The sequence below is a fragment of the Pediculus humanus genome, genomic scaffold, assembly GCF_000006295.1.
Source record: "Pediculus humanus corporis 1103172107521 genomic scaffold, whole genome shotgun sequence".
Classification (NCBI taxonomy): Eukaryota; Metazoa; Arthropoda; class Insecta; order Psocodea; family Pediculidae; genus Pediculus; species Pediculus humanus.
In genome coordinates this window covers 171,890-187,980 of record NW_002987137.1, presented here as the reverse complement: position 1 = coordinate 187,980, position 16,091 = coordinate 171,890, and the positions used below count along the sequence as shown (strand labels likewise).

Here is a 16,091-nt window from a genome sequence, read left to right as displayed (position 1 = left end):
TACTTTTAAAATGAAAACTATAGGCAATCGATTAATTTGCACGAAGGGGAAACATTAAATCAAGAAACGTATTCAGGAAATGATTTCCTAACGGAAACGTGGTTCATTGCTTTATTAGGTTCAATGGTTGCAGTTATGGTTTTACTTTTTGCCGCCATGTTATTGGTAAGAAGAAGGCAACTTCAATTAAAAAAATCAACTTTGCCTGGTTTGCACGGTAGGTTTTATTCAGTTTTCATTACCCTAAGTAAAAACTAAAAATTTTAGACTTTTTTTTAACGAATTTTTTAAATTATGATAATAGAGTCGCGATCAAACGGAGCGGTTTTAGCGACTCCTTTGAGCCTTAAAGCAGGTACAGGTCTTCCACATTCAATAGGAAACTCAATTAATCATTCTAACAATGAATCAACATTATGGATAGAAAGTAGAACTACATGGAAACAAAGCAATACAGATAAAGAATCAGAAGCTAGATTGTTACAAGTTTTAACGAATAAGATTCTTCCCGAATATGCTGAAACTGATAGCGTATGTGAAAAACAAGAAGCCATACCTGATTATGCTGAAGTGGATACTTCTCATACTCTCACTACCTTTCAAGGTAATATTTCCTTCCTAAAATTTCCTTTGTGTTTTTTTCAATTTAAAAAAAAAAATTAATTTGAAGGTTGCCGAGAAGGTTCAGATGAAAGATCGAGTAGTGTGGGTTGCAGCAGTGAAGAAGGATCGACTTCTCCCGCTCCTTATGCCACAACTACTTTGGTGACGGGAAGCAGGAATCACATTAACAGTAGAATGGTAAATGTTAAAAATTATTTAATTTTTTAATTAATGTTTTAATAAATTTAACTTTTTTTTTTGAAAATATTTTAGCATGGATGGATGCACATAACTCCCAACCCCATTGAAATGATGCAAGAATCAGCATGTACTCCTCCCAATCATAACGTATCAGAAAATATATATTCTGATTCTTATTTTCATAATATTTTTCAAATGCCATCACAGGGGAAGAGTATCAATAATGGTAGACCCCCTGTACCTCCAAATCCTCCATCACCTATGCCTTTTAATTTAAGCAATGGTACTTTAAGAAGAATAAATAAAAATGCTCAATTAAATAGACAAAAGGTTGGTTTTTTTTTTTTTTTTTGGTTTAATTCGAGTACACTAAATTTGAATTCATAAAAATGTTTAACATATACACATTATTTAGCAATCAACAAATTCATCAGAAACAAAAAACAGTACAAGAACGTCGGAAACAAGTTTGGCATTACAAAGATTATCGAATACACCTCAGCCTGATGTTATTAATTGCCAACAAACTCCTCCACCACCTGCCTACTCTAGAGTGACTGGTAACCCAAATCAATGGAAAGTGTACAATCCAAACCGAGCCATTTTAAGTAATAATGAAAAACCTTTAAAAAATTCTATAAATGCTCATAGCCTTTCTAGTTTTGCTGTACCTGCCAATTATGCTCCTCAAGGGAATCATACTGGGCATGTACAATATCAATCAGTATACCATAATTCGTCTAGAAGTGAGCCAGGTGGAAATTTTACGTAATAGTTTTTTATTTAAAAAAAAAAAATTTTAATAAATTATATTTTAATTATTTAATACAAAAATTAGAAATATATTTTTAATTTTTTTTTTTTTTTTTAATAACATTTGTTTAAAAAAAAAAAAATAATTATCAGGTTTTCATTATTTTTTTAAAAATTATAAGTATACATAATAATTTTTAATTTTTATTTTTAAAAAAAATATTTATAATTTGTAAATTTATGCTAATTGGGAAAATCAAGGTTAGTTAAAAGAAAAAAAAAGGGTTAATATAATAATTGTAAATATGAATAATACAAAGAACTGACTAAATATTTTAAATATCAGACTGAAAAGTATGTATAAATATTAATTATTTAATTTTTTTGTTTTTTTTTTTTTAAAGTAAAAACTCAATTTTCAATTTAAAACTTTTAGTTTTCAACAAAAAAAAAAAAAAAAAAATATCCCAAGTTAATAAAAAAAAAAAATTATTGAAAATATTTTATTTATTAAGTAATTAATATTTAATTAATTTATTTTTAAAAATTAAGTGTTACAAAAAAACTATGAAATAAATTTCCTATCAATGTATGCTGCATGTCTTTAAATGTTTTTTATCGTTTTAGGAAATGAACGAAATTAGTGCCAAACACACAAAATTTCTATAATTAATAGTAAAATTATTTTATTATTAACTATACTAAATTATAATTTTTGGGCAAAAAAAAATGGTGCCGGTGAAAATTTGATTAAAAAAAAAAAAAAAATATTGTAAAAAAAAAAAACATAAAACATGTATTATAATACCATTTTATAAATAAATAAGTATGATTTAAATGATTTCGTAAATTAAATTCATAATAATCCTTTTTACGTAGAAGGAAAATACTACATAATCGTAACATTTTAATAAAAGTTTGAAATAAAAAATGAATTCTTTATAATTACAGTGTTAACGATTTGAAAAATGGAAAGTAAATACACAAACTGAATGATAAGACATGAAAACAAATGGCAGAAGAAATCAGAAATACCAACCTTAAGACAAAAAAATTTCCCTGCTCTACATCTGGCAAGTAGGCGTAATTTATAAATAATAACGCGTAAATATGGATTAGTGTTCAGTTATGTACGAGGATAGCACGTAAAGTGCGTGATGTTCAAATTAATGAAAAGTACAATTGGGATTGTTTTGAATACATTATGGCGGATGTCGCTTCGAGCAAGCCCAGTGCTATTCACGAAAAGGAGAGACATCAATTACTAAATAATTTATTAGGATCAGTGAAACAGTGTCAAACTCGATTTGGTGGAAGATCAGAGCTCGCTACCGAAAGCGACCAATTGGTTTTTAATTTATGTAGGTCTCTAGAAGCTGTGCTTAATCATGGTCTTAGAAGTAGGCCACAACCGAAAAATTCATCAACCTTTGAACAGGTGACTGGTCTCGTAGCCAATACTTTTCGATACTCTAAAGAAGTTCCGTGCTTTTGGCACTATGTTAAACAACATTTAAATAAACATGAATTAGAAAGATTTTCGTCTTTAAAAGAAGTATGGACAGATGTTGGTAAAGGTCGAGCTTGGCTTCGTTCTTCTTTAAATGAAAGGTCTTTAAATAGGTATATGCAAAGTCTGTTATCAAAACCAGATGATGCATTAGTATATTATCATGAGTGGTCATTATTGCTTGATCAAGAATTAAATTCAACACTGCCAAACATTGCAGCTGGATTAAGTTCAGTATTTTTTGCCATTGGCATCAATGAAAAAAAATTAAATGGAAGCATTGAAAATGTTGATGATTGCCATTTATCAAAATCTGAACCGATTTTAGTAATTCCTGTTAAAGGTGAGTTTTTTTTTAGTTTTACTTTACATAATTATCACTAAATTTTTTTTTTTTGACTAATTTAAAATAAAATTTTAATTTTTTATATGTAAATATTTAAAGTTTCAAAAGAAAAAAGAAAAAAAAATTAATTAGTTTGTCAATAAATTAGTCATTTTATTTATCATTACAGAAGCTCAAACAAATCATAGAAGGAGAAAAACAACAGGACAGGTTATATCATTTGAAAACGATGTTGAAGATGAAAATTTGCTCGATAGTTACAGTGCTCCTCCAACGTGTTTATCATCTTCAGCTCAGTCTGCCAGTTATCTTTGCTCATCATCTGAGCAAAAATCATTTGATTATTTTTATCCAGTAAAAAAACCAGATCAAACTTCACACAGTTCAAATGACTCTTCATTTCAAGATTTTGATTCGATCAGTAAAATAGAATCGATAGTTGAAGAAAAACCAGTAGAGGTTATGCGAACATTGATTCCTTTAAACGATAATGTCGGTGAATTAATTTTGATCAGCGAAGATCAAATTTCTGAAGATGTTGTTGACAGTGATGATGAAAAAGAGGATAATAATTTTTTAAATATTAATTTTAAAGAACCTTTTAAAGCAGAAGATATAGAAACAGTTTTAAATTCATTGGAAGAAGTTAAAGATATTAATTCAAGGTTAAAAACTAAATTAGTGTCATTGGCTCAACAGAAAAAAGAAGAAAATTCTAAATTGCAAAGTAGACTTCAAACTTTAACTAGGTTAAAATTTTTTTTTTTTTTAATCAAACCATTTAGATTTTAAATAATATTAAATAAAAATTAAAAAAAAATTTTTTTTTTTTCTTATTCTTAGAGAAAATGAAGTTCTCAAACATCAATTGAGAAAATATGTCGAAGCTGTACAGATGTTAAATAAAGATGGAACTGCTGCTCATGAAGCTCTGGCATGTTTAGAAGCAGGAAAAGATGCACTCTTAGATAGAGCAGAAGCTATGCAATACGAACAAAAACTTGTTCAAGTTGCTGAAATGCATGGCGAATTAATAGAATTCAATGATAAGTTGCAAAGAATCATACAAGCGAAGGAAAATGTTATAAAACGATTGGAAAGAGAATTAACGGATTTAAGAGGACCCATTCCAAGTACTTTACTTTGGGAAGAAGGAATCATTTCATTTCCTGAAATATTAATTAATATTTGCATTCCATCTGTTTTCCTTACCGGAGGATCATCAGATATTCATCACGTTTATCAGGTGTGATTTCCTGCTTTCTGCTTCCTTTTGTCTTTCTCTAATGTTTATTTATTACTATTATTATGTCTTTTTTTTTTTTTTTTTTTTTGGGGGGGTACAGGTTTGCGTAAGAATAAGAGATAACGAATGGAATATTTATAGACGATATAAAGAATTTTACAAATTACATAAAGATCTCAGAAAAGAATATCCAATGGTGGGAACTTTGGATTTTCCACCGAAGAAAACCGTCGGTAATAAGGTACCGTATAATTTTCCTTGACGTTATTTTTTTTTTTTTGTCATTAACGTCTGATAAATTTTCCAGACATTTTAAAAAATTTATTATTTTCAGGATGCAAAGTTTGTTGAAGAAAGAAGGATACGATTGCAACATTATCTACGTCAGATGATTGATGTTGTTTCGAAATCCAGATCGGATTTAGCTGATTCGAAAAGTCTCTCGATGATTATTCCATTTTTTTCGTAAGTTTTTTTTTTTTCTTTTCTTTTTTTTCTTTTTTTTCTTTTTTACATAAGCTAAGTACGTGTGAAAAAGTTTTAAATTTAAAAAAATTTAATTTTTTAATTTCCTCCTCGAATTTTATCGTTTTATCATAAAACTTTTTCTGCATTTTTCCCTATTAATAATAATAATAATAATATAATTCGGTGGGAAAGTAGTAATAATAATAATAATAATAATAATAACGAAACGTCACGGGCATTTAAACAAAAAATTATTATCATTACTGTTGTATACAGGCAATATTCTAATAAATCAGAGAACAAATCAAAATCAAGTCAAAGTAGGTTCGGTCGTCGGAAAAAGAACGATCCTGAATACGATTCGTCACAGTACAACGGATATTAACAAAAAAAAAAAATTAAAAAAATTTTCCAACGCGGGGGAAAAACAAAAAAATTAAAAATTAGCCAATTGTAAGAAAAAAATTATCTAGTAAATTTAAAAAAAGTATTAAAAGTATCAAGTCAGTCATCATAGTGCTTACTACTATTATTATTATTATTATTATTATCATTACGTATTTATAAATGTATAAATAATGATATTAATTTACGCGTTACCAAATTCGTTAATAAAATGCCTTAAAAAAAAATAAAAAATAAAATAAAAGAAATTTTATACGCATTTTATGATTAAGATATTTTTTTTTTTTTTTTTAACGTAATAAAATAACGATAATAATAGTAATAATAATAATAATAATAATAATGCTGCCGTTAAAGAGGACTTTTTACTTTTTTTTATATAAAAAAAAAAATCCAAATGATAATGATGATGAGATTAATTTTGTCGATATTAAAAAGGAAAGGAAAACAAACAAAATGTTTTTTCCAAAAAAAAAAAAATATATTTAAAAAAATTAAAAATGCTTAAAATTTAAGTTTTTATTATATATAATTAAAAATAAAAAATAAAAATCGATTCATTTGTTACTAAAAAAAAATTTTCTTACGCACTGAGCATTACGCACAATTTTTTTTTTAAAATGACTGGCACTAACGCGGTATAAAACGCGGCGGATACTATTGAACGCAAAAAAAAAATAATAATGATAATAATAAAATAAGGTTTCTTTCTATTTTTTTTTTTTTTTTAATAAAAATCTTCTTCTTGAAATTTCACTGAATTTTGACATTTAACTTGTTCTTGATTGTGATACAAATCGATTATTTGCTGAGCCGTCGTTGCATCTTCCGGTTTTTTATCATCTCTTATTCTGAGAAATCTGGGAAATCTCAGCGAAATACCTTTCACGGGATCTACCTGAATAATAATAATAATAATAATAATAATAATAATGAAAATTTGTTTTTTAATATAAAAATGGGAAGGAAAAAAAATAAAGTAAAGGCAGTCTTACAACTCCGACTGCAGCTCGATGAATGGGCGATAATGAAAAATCAGCGCATTTAGTTTCCCACACTTGAATGGGTTCGAACCAATGATCAGGTTCCATTGACGTATCGTATTGATAATACGATGGAGCCTGAGTTATGACGTGAGGTTTGAAAAATTCCGTGTGTTGAGCTAAAGATTCGTCGGAAAATCCGGTGCCGAGCTAAAATAATAAAAAAAATTTTATTTATTTATTTTTATTATTATTATTATTAAACTAACTTTATGAAAAATTGCAGAAAAAGTATACATGTTTGTTCTCTAAACCAACCAACCTTGCAAATACTTTGATATTCTTCGTTATCGTTATCGTAACAACCGATGAGAAAACCGCCATATGTACCCGTTCTTTTACCTTTGCCCAGATAACCACCCAAAACGACCAAATCCAAAGTATCGCCGACTCCTTCGAGATAATCCTTTTTGAGTTTCAACCAATTTTTAGATCTTTTTGCAATTTCATACGTTGCTTCTTCTCTTAATGTTTTCACCATCAAACCCTCGCAATTCCCTTTGATCGATTCTTCTAAAAATTCTTGTACCTGTTACGAAAAAATTACAAAAATTTAATTTTTTCTATTTTTCACATCGCTCGTCGTTAAGGTTTCCCGTTACATACTTCTTCCATTTTAGTAGTGTCTATCGATTTGGCAAACGTCCATTCGCCCAAAACTTCATTGAAATTTTCTTGTAACAAACGACGTCGATCGATAAATTTTTCTTTCACCAACGGTTTTCCATTTAGGTAAAGAAGATCAAACATGTAAACGCAAACGGGTACTTTGATATCCGATTCTGCCACGTCTTTTCTCTTACGTTTAATCAAAACCTGAAAAATAAATATTTTTTTAACGGGGGGGGAGGGGAAAAATTTCCGATCGTTATAAAATTGTATTTTGTCGTCTTTTGTCGTCCATACTTGAAATGGTAAAATCGCATTGTTTTCTTTGTCCCAAGCCACGGCTTCGCAGTCTAATATAAAAGATGTCACGCTGTCTTTTTTTACTTGTTGTATTCTGGATATGATGTCAGGATATTTTGACGTATTGTCTTCTTGATTCCTACTAAAAATTTTAACTTTTCCATTTTCCAAGTAATGAATCTAAAAATTGATTATTTTATTGTAAAAATCATATTTAGTTTTTTTTTTTTTTTTTTTTTTTTAATTCGTTTTTATTCAAACCTGTGCTCTTTCACCATCGTATTTCCATTCGCACGTAAACTCCATATCTTCAAACCTTGTCAAAACCTCTTGAACTCCTTTTGTTGGTTGAGCCAACATTGGTTTCATGGGTAAGCCGGGAGTGATTTTACAATGTTTTGGCAAAGCGGATATTCCTTCCTTTAATAACACAGGTACTAACATTCCATAGTTCGGGCATTCGCAATACGTCGTTTTTAATATTAACGCCAATTCATCAACGTGAGATTTAAACGTATCGGGAGACATTGTGGAACTTACATCTAAATTTTTCGGCGGATATTTTTGTCCGGGTGGAGTTGTAGCACATGCTAAAGCAACAGCCTAAAAAAATAATCATTTTAAATTTTGTAAAAAAAAAAAATGATAATTATTTTTCTTATAATTTTAGTTTTTTATTATTATTATTACCTGTAAAACAGATTGCTCTGCTAAACCAATTCTGAGTTTTCCATTTAAAGATCTCATTAAAAATTTTGCTTCAGGTCCTTTGCAAGCTGTGAATAAGTTACTAACCATAGATATTTTTTTATTTACAGAATCTTTCCCAGTTAGATTAGCTATCTCTGTAAATTTTTTAAAAACACCATTTACATTCAAGGGAGATGGTTTAAACATTAATTTTTGGGATGTTCTACTTTTTTCTGCTACCAATCCCAAATCTCCAACTTCCTGAACTTCATTTCGAATCTATAATAATAAAAGTTTTCATTTGATAAATGAAAAAAAAATTTTATTTTTAATAATAATAATTAAATAATTTAATTATTTATTACTTGTGTTACAGTTCTTCCTGTGCTTTGTGAGATTACCCGAATCAATGTTTGCTCAGCCAAACCTAATTCCAAACCTTCATGAGCTGGCCCAAGTTTATTCAAGCTGAGATATATGCATGGTAATAAATCATCAGGTGTTAATACAATTACAGATCTTAAAAAATTTGATAATATTTCTATCATTTTTAATCTGGCAGATACTTTTTCAATTTCTTCAAATGTTTTAGTCAAAGCATAATAAGGCACTCTGAAAATTTTATTTAAAACAAAAGTTATATATAGAGAGAAAAAAAGAGAGAGACCATTTAAATTTGATATTTCATAAAAAAAAATTAAACTAACTTTTCACCATATTCCCAGCAAGCATTTTTGATAGGATGATACTTGGGTAAAGTTGGATTATAATCTTCGACTAATACATTACATTTGCTGACTTTCTCTTTAACTGGAGAAGAATCTAAATTTTAAAAATAAAACATTTTTCTTAATATTATTTAAATAATTTAAATTAATTTCATTTTTAAAGAAAAATAATAATAATAAACATTTACCTTTTTTATTCGTCTTTTCCACTTTTTCTGTTTTACTTTCAGAAGTAATATTATTACTTTTTTCTATGTTTGTACAATTTTTTTTGTCTAAGTTGTCTTTTTTATCTGTTATAGAATTATCTGATGATTGTAGTGGATTTACCTTACTAGAAGTTGTTAATTTGGCAACTTTTTGACTAGTTTTCTTGATTCTAGAATCTACAGATTTTTTTTCAGTGGTTTCTAAATCATCAGTTTCAGAATCTTTATCACTACTAGAACTTGAAATCCTAAGTCTTTTTTTACTACCTGTAGCTTTAATTGGGGAATTTTCATCTGCAGAACTAATTAAGAAAAATTTTGAAATTATATCATATGATTTGGTATTGCTGACGATTTTATATTCTTGGTTAGGAGTAATTGTAGTTTCTCCCATATTTTTAAAATTTTTATTTATTATATATCGGAATAAATTTTTAGATACAATTTTTTTTAAACTCATAACTAATGTAAAAATTTATGTATATATATACATATAATTAAATTCAAAAATTTGAGGATAAACCAATGGAGAAGTTATTACCAATTTTCTTCTTCGGTTTTAGCAGCACTCATACTCGTGCTTCTATTTCCAATACTTTGCCCCTTTGGAGCAAAAAATGACCTAAATAAAAAAGAATAAAAAGGGACGTTATATTTTATGGTTTAAGAAAAAGTCCAGCTATTGAAAATTAAAAACTGACTTCTAACAAAGAATAATTTTGGGAAATTATTCAAAGGTTTTTGTAATTAAGCAAATATTTACTCACAATAACGTTTTTTGAGACATAATTACTGTTCCAGTAACCTTAAAGCCTTTGAATAGCCATAGTGCAGCTTTTTCCCTCAATTCTGAAACCAGAATGGCCAACTTTAACTACCAAAGTTAATGAATTTTTAATTCAACGTAATTTTTTTTAAAAATAATCAAGTCATTAAGTAGTCATTTTATCATTTAGAATTTTTTAATGCGTTCGTAAAAAATTTTTCAGTATCTTTTTTGTTAGCTTGTAAATATTATTTCTTATTGAATAATTATTTTAAAATGGGAATAAAATTATACCAACATTGAAAATATTATTTGGTTTCTGTTACATATTTTTTGGAATTTATGATGGTAAGATAATATTTAATTATTTTTAATTATTTTTTCTTATTCTTTTTAATTACAATTTATTTTTGGAAAATTACTTTACGACTCGTTATTTTTAATTACTCTAAAATAAATTCATTTTTATTATTTTTAAATTATATTTAGATTATTCGTCATAAATTAATAGCCCAATTCACTCCTACCCCTAACGGATTTTTTTTTTTTTTTTGTAAAATTTTTAGCGGGATGCAAATATTTAATTTTATTTAAGGAATATATTGGCGCAAAATTTTTCGTTAGGTATTTTTTAATTTAGTCTAAATACTATAATGACATCATGATTTATTTTGAATTTTTTTTGTTGTTACTTTTTTTTTTAATTTTTTCTTTTTTAATCCTTAGGGAGGCACATGCTGATTTCCTTATACAGAGTTTTTGGTAAGTTGATCAAAATTTATTTTGTGGTGTGTTGCAATGCTTTGCATGAAACCTTTTTCAGTAACCTAATTTTATTTTAAGTAGAATGGTTGGTTTGTTGTGAAATGGGTGTAGAGATATGGATATAGAAAGTGCTACTTCTGGAAAATATTCTCCAAGATTTCATAAATGTGTAAGTTTGTATTTAGGAATGTGACTAACTAATTTTATGCTAATGTTCTTATAATAAAACTGTCATACTAAAATACTAATAATTTTTTTATTTTTAACTCTTATTTTAAAAATAGATGTATTGGTAATATAAATATTTCATAATAGAGAAAACAAATTTAAATTCTTCAAATTATATTTAAATAAAATTACATTTATTTTCTATTTTATTGTAATTTTATGTTCTTCATTGTGCTTTGTAAATTTTTTGTCGTTTTGATTGTTGTTTTATTTTTAAAGAAAATTTTTAATTATATTTAATTTCAATAATGTTTATTTGTTTAGGATCACTCAGATTCCGATTTGCAAAGATTACTACATTTCAATGGTCATATAATGTACTGCTGGGGTAGTACTGTTCATGGCGAACTGGGCTTGGGCGGAATAGAACATGATCAAATTTTTGCACCTATAGAGCATACATTCAAATATGCATCTAATGTATCCCAAGGTATAAATTATTACAACATGTGTATGAAATACTTAATTGGTGTATAGGATATAAAATGTAGTTTCTGTTTTAATAATTAGTGACTATGGGAGAAAACCATACTGTGATGTTAACTAAATCAGGGGAAGTTTTTTCTTGTGGAAATAATGATCTTGATCAGTTGGGTCACAAAAAACAAAGAACAAAACCAGGTTAGTAATTATTCGAAAATTTTTTTAAACGTTTTAATTTTATTTTTTCTCATTTTCATTCATTTTTATTTTTTCAATAATTTTTAATAATTACAGAAAAAGTAGAAGGGCTTGATTTTTATAGGATAACTAAAATTTCCTGTGGTGGAAATCACACTTTAGCATTTAATGAATGGGGTCAACTTTTCGGTTGGGGTTCAGATAGCCATGGACAGTTAGGTTTTAATGGTACAACACAACCATTACCAAAAATTATAAAAAGTTTAGCTACATTTCACATTGTGCAAATTTCTTGTGGCAAAAATCATTCTTTAGCTCTGACTAACAGTAAGTAAATATATATATAATTTTTAAAAGAAAGAAACATTTTAAAAATGTATTATCAAATTATTTTTTTTAATTTCAGATGGGGAATTATATTCTTGGGGAGGAAATTATGATGGGCAATTAGGTCTAGGTATGCGTTCAGAATATGAAAAGCAACCAACACTTATTAAATCACTTTTAGGAATACCCATTGCTTTTATCGCTTGCGGAAGTAATCACAGTTTTGCTCTTTCTAAATCAGGTACAATTTTTTTTATTTAAAGAAATAAGTTATTTTTTATTGTTGATTATCTTATTATGAAATGGAAACTACATTATATTTTGTTAGGAGCCATTTATGGTTGGGGTAAAAATACATATGGACAGTTAGGTTTAAACGATGAAGAAAATAAACTGCACCCAACTCAATTAAAAACTCTCAGATCAATACGGGTAAAATATATAGCATGCGGAGAAGATTTTTCTGCTTTTCTTTCTGCAGATGGGGGTGTTTTTACTTGTGGAGCTGGCATGTACGGTCAATTGGGACACGGTTCAACCAGTAATGAAATATTACCTCGTAAAATTATGGAATTGATGGGTAGCACTGTTACTCAAGTTTCTTGCGGAAAGTAAATCATCATTTTCTTTAATATCCACAATTTTTAATGAAATTTTTTCTACAAAATAATATATGTTACTTCAACCAAAAAAATTTTTCAGGCGACATACTTTAGCATTGGTTCCGTCTCGTGGTAGGGTTTACTCATTCGGCTTAGGAGGTGGCGGCCAATTGGGAACGAGAGTAAAAACAAATTGCTCCACGCCACAAGTTGTTTTAGGACCTTGGGTGTCTCCTTCTGGGGTTCCAGTTATAACCGATAAGAAAAAAACATCGGAAAATGTTTTGGTTACGCATATATTTAGTGGAGGAAATCAAAGTTTTGTAACTGTTGTACCTTACAAAGCAAACATACATCCAGAAGACAATCGAATATTCAAAGAAAAAACTCAAATACTGACCATAAAGCCCGATAAAATTTCACAATGTCGTAAAACAAAACCTGGTGATCCTGTCGATGAAGATTTATTTTTGTATATGGAAACAGTTTTTCGAAGTCAAGCAGCTATAAATGGCTCATTTTTATTATCGAACGACGACCATTATTGTTGCACCGTTAAAAATCATGGCGTGGACTTAAATAAAGCTGAAAATATCTTTAGTGAAATTGCCAGAATAGAAAATCAATCCATATGTGATTTAGTAAATATATCTTTTTTTTTTTTTTTAAATACGTAAATTATGCTGTCGTAAATGCCCTACAGTATTTATTTTCAAAGCAACGATTTTATTTCTTTCAGATATGGGACGGTTTAACCGAACATGTGATACCCTCGTTACCGCTCAATCCTGTAGATATAGAAAGCCTTAGATGTTATTTAATATTGCCTTTATACCACCAATTCGAAAATCCCAGAAACTGTGATAAATTGCAAGCCGTCTTTGGTAAAAAACTTTTAGGAATAAAATCCGATTGTTCGAAAATAATTGGTTTGTGGTGGTCCGTTATGACGTCTGATTATTTTGAACGTCTAGTCAGATTGTATAAAGATGTTGTTTCTTACCATTTGAGATCTTTAAAACCGGAACAGGAGGTGCAATATTTCGTTTTGTTTGTTTTAAAACTTTTAATGTATTTTATATATATTGTATTAAATGATTGATTGAAATTTTCAGAATAAATATTTTGCCGAATCGACAATTGTAGCCCTTGACGTATTGGCTTTTTTAAACGGATTAAATAATAGTGTAGAAAATTTAAAAGTGCCTTACGATACATTTTACCTTCCGGAACTAAGAGATGTGATTGATGTTCGTGTAGACTACGTAAAATGGTTGGCGGATAATAGCGCACCCGGTACAAAATTATTTTTCTGTAATTATCCATTTCTTTTTGATGCCGAAGCGAAAACTTCTTTGTTGCAAACAGATCAAGTTTTACAGGTAAAAAAAAAAATTTAACGAACGTCATAACAATTAAATTTTTCTTTTTAATAATTTAGTTTTTTTTTTTAGATGCAAACAGCGATGTCTCAAGCTCTTCCCCGATTGGTAACACAATTATTTGCTCCTTTTATCGGAATGTCGGGAGAACAATTTTTAACTCTTCACGTCACGCGAGAAAACATTGTTCAGAATACAATCGATCAATTGGCAAATTACGATTCCAGGGATCTTAAGAAACCGTTGAGGGTTGGTTTGAATTTTTTTTGTAGATTGGGTATTTTGTATTAAATTTGTAATATGCGTTCGTGTGATTCAGGTCAAATTTCTCGGGGAAGAAGCCGAGGATGCCGGAGGAGTCCGTAAAGAATTTTTCATGTTGGTTCTTCGGGAAGTTCTCGATCCAAAATATGGAATGTTTAAAAATTACGATGAAACGAGAACGATTTGGTTCAGTGAAGTTTCGTTCGAAGATGAATTAATGTATTTTTTAATCGGTGAGTAAAATTAAAATTATTATTATTATTATTTAATTACTCTTTTTGAAATTTCATGATGAAAACATTTTTAAAAACGGACACAAAATGATGGTTTGACTAATCTTCTCTCTGAAAATAGAAAAAAAAAATTTGTATTATTCGATGAAATTTTTTTTATAAAATGACATTACAAAAAAATCAATAAAAATTTTAGGTCTCCTTTGCGGTTTGGCCATTTATAATCAAACGATTATCGATTTGCCGTTTCCATTAGCATTGTACAAAAAATTATTACACGAAAAAGTAACCCTTAAAGATTTAAAGGGTCTTTCGCCGACTCTTGCCAAGTTAGTAAAAAAAAAAAAATTTTTTTTTTCTCTCTTACGTTTTTATAAATATTTATTGTTAAGCATCCAAATTGGTTTGAATTTTTTCAAGGAGTCTTCAAGATCTTTTAGATTACACCGAACCAGATTTACCGGATGTTTTTTGTCTTACGTTCGATATAACGAGAGATATATTTGGTGAAATAAAATCTATGCCGTTGAAAGAAAATGGATCGAAAATAATCGTCACGCAAGAAAATAAGTAAGATGAATGAATGGGTAGGGGGAGGGGGAAACTTGTTTTATTTATTTATTGCTTTTTTTTTTTTTTTTTTTTTTTTTTCTAGAAAAGAATTTGTGGATTTATACGTTGATTTCATATTAAATAAATCCGTTCATCAGCATTTCACGGCATTTTTCAACGGTTTCCACAAAGTTTGCGGTGGTAAAGTTTTAGGTTTGTTTCATTCGCAAGAACTGATGACTCTGGTCGTGGGCAACGAAAATTACGATTGGGAAGAATTCGAAAGAAATGCAGAATACAAAAATGGATACACGAAAAAAGATCACACGATAAAATTATTTTGGGAAGTTTTTCACGAGTTACCCTTGGAAGAGAAGAAAAATTTTTTGTTATTTTTAACGGGGAGCGATCGGATACCATTGCAAGGAATGAAAGCCATCACGGTGAGTCACGTGATTTGATAAAAGGGGTTTTGAAAAAAAAAAAAAAAACAACCTCAAATCTTTTTAAATTGTTCTTTAGATTTACATACAACCAACCAATGACGAGAAATACCTTCCAGTCGCTCACACTTGTTTCAATTTGTTAGATCTACCTCGTTATAAAACCAAAGAAAGGTTAAAATATAAACTCTGTCAAGCCATCAAACAGAATCAAGGATTTTCACTTGTTTAAGATGAATGAAGACAAAGAATGAAGAAAGAAATTTATTTATTTATTTTTTAATTTTTTAATTTTTTTAATTTCAAAGCCAACCATGTGCCTCCCCATGTATAAAAACTAAAAATACTAAAAAGTTTTTTTTTTTTTTTTTTTTTTTTTTTTTTTTTTTTTACACATATATATATATATATTAAAATATTTTTTTAATTATTTTAAAAAAAAGAAAAATAATAATATTTATAATAATAACAAAAACATGATATTATCTGACGAGAAAACCAAAAAAAAAATGTTAAAAAGATTTTATTATTATTATTATTATTATTATTATTATTGTTAATAATGGAATGATTTTTATAAATGAAATTTTACTTATACGTTCCAACATTTTTTTTTTTTTTTTATAATAATAATAATTTTAAATGTTGCGTAGAAATGCAGGAACGAAATTAAAAAAGGGGAGGGAGTTGGGGGAAATCGATTGCTTAGGTTGTCGGGATTTTTTTTTTTTGTTGGGTTGGGTTGGGTTGAATTGCGTTTTTGTGCGTTTCCGGTTAATTTAAACGCTTTTTGAATT

General features: G+C 28.1%; 3 protein-coding genes across 3 annotated transcripts; 2 read left to right on the top strand and 1 right to left on the bottom strand.

Annotated features, from left to right (window-relative positions):
- Positions 1-2,761: 2,761 nt before the first annotated feature.
- On the top strand, positions 2,762-5,128 carry Phum_PHUM175070 (uncharacterized protein; the record flags this gene model as incomplete). Its single annotated transcript, XM_002425084.1, has 6 exons — positions 2,762-3,410; positions 3,583-3,960; positions 4,009-4,162; positions 4,257-4,659; positions 4,760-4,900; positions 4,994-5,128. The coding sequence occupies 6 exons, from the start codon at positions 2,762-2,764 to the stop codon at positions 5,126-5,128; spliced, it is 1,860 nt and encodes a 619-aa protein (XP_002425129.1).
- A 1,131-nt stretch (positions 5,129-6,259) lies between these two features.
- On the bottom strand, positions 6,260-9,505 carry Phum_PHUM175060 (DNA ligase, putative; the record flags this gene model as incomplete). The annotated part of the gene is made up of 10 exons (XM_002425083.1): positions 6,260-6,430; positions 6,528-6,725; positions 6,838-7,104; positions 7,182-7,391; positions 7,482-7,664; positions 7,746-8,074; positions 8,201-8,435; positions 8,549-8,786; positions 8,882-8,996; positions 9,091-9,505. The coding sequence occupies 10 exons, from the start codon at positions 9,503-9,505 to the stop codon at positions 6,260-6,262; spliced, it is 2,361 nt and encodes a 786-aa protein (XP_002425128.1).
- A 1,680-nt stretch (positions 9,506-11,185) lies between these two features.
- Positions 11,186-15,526, top strand: Phum_PHUM175050 (hect E3 ubiquitin ligase, putative; the record flags this gene model as incomplete). The annotated part of the gene is made up of 14 exons (XM_002425082.1): positions 11,186-11,300; positions 11,381-11,491; positions 11,588-11,818; positions 11,898-12,059; positions 12,147-12,429; positions 12,521-13,061; positions 13,160-13,453; positions 13,536-13,802; positions 13,875-14,051; positions 14,122-14,299; positions 14,496-14,628; positions 14,720-14,869; positions 14,955-15,294; positions 15,374-15,526. The coding sequence occupies 14 exons, from the start codon at positions 11,186-11,188 to the stop codon at positions 15,524-15,526; spliced, it is 3,135 nt and encodes a 1,044-aa protein (XP_002425127.1).
- Positions 15,527-16,091: the final 565 nt, after the last annotated feature.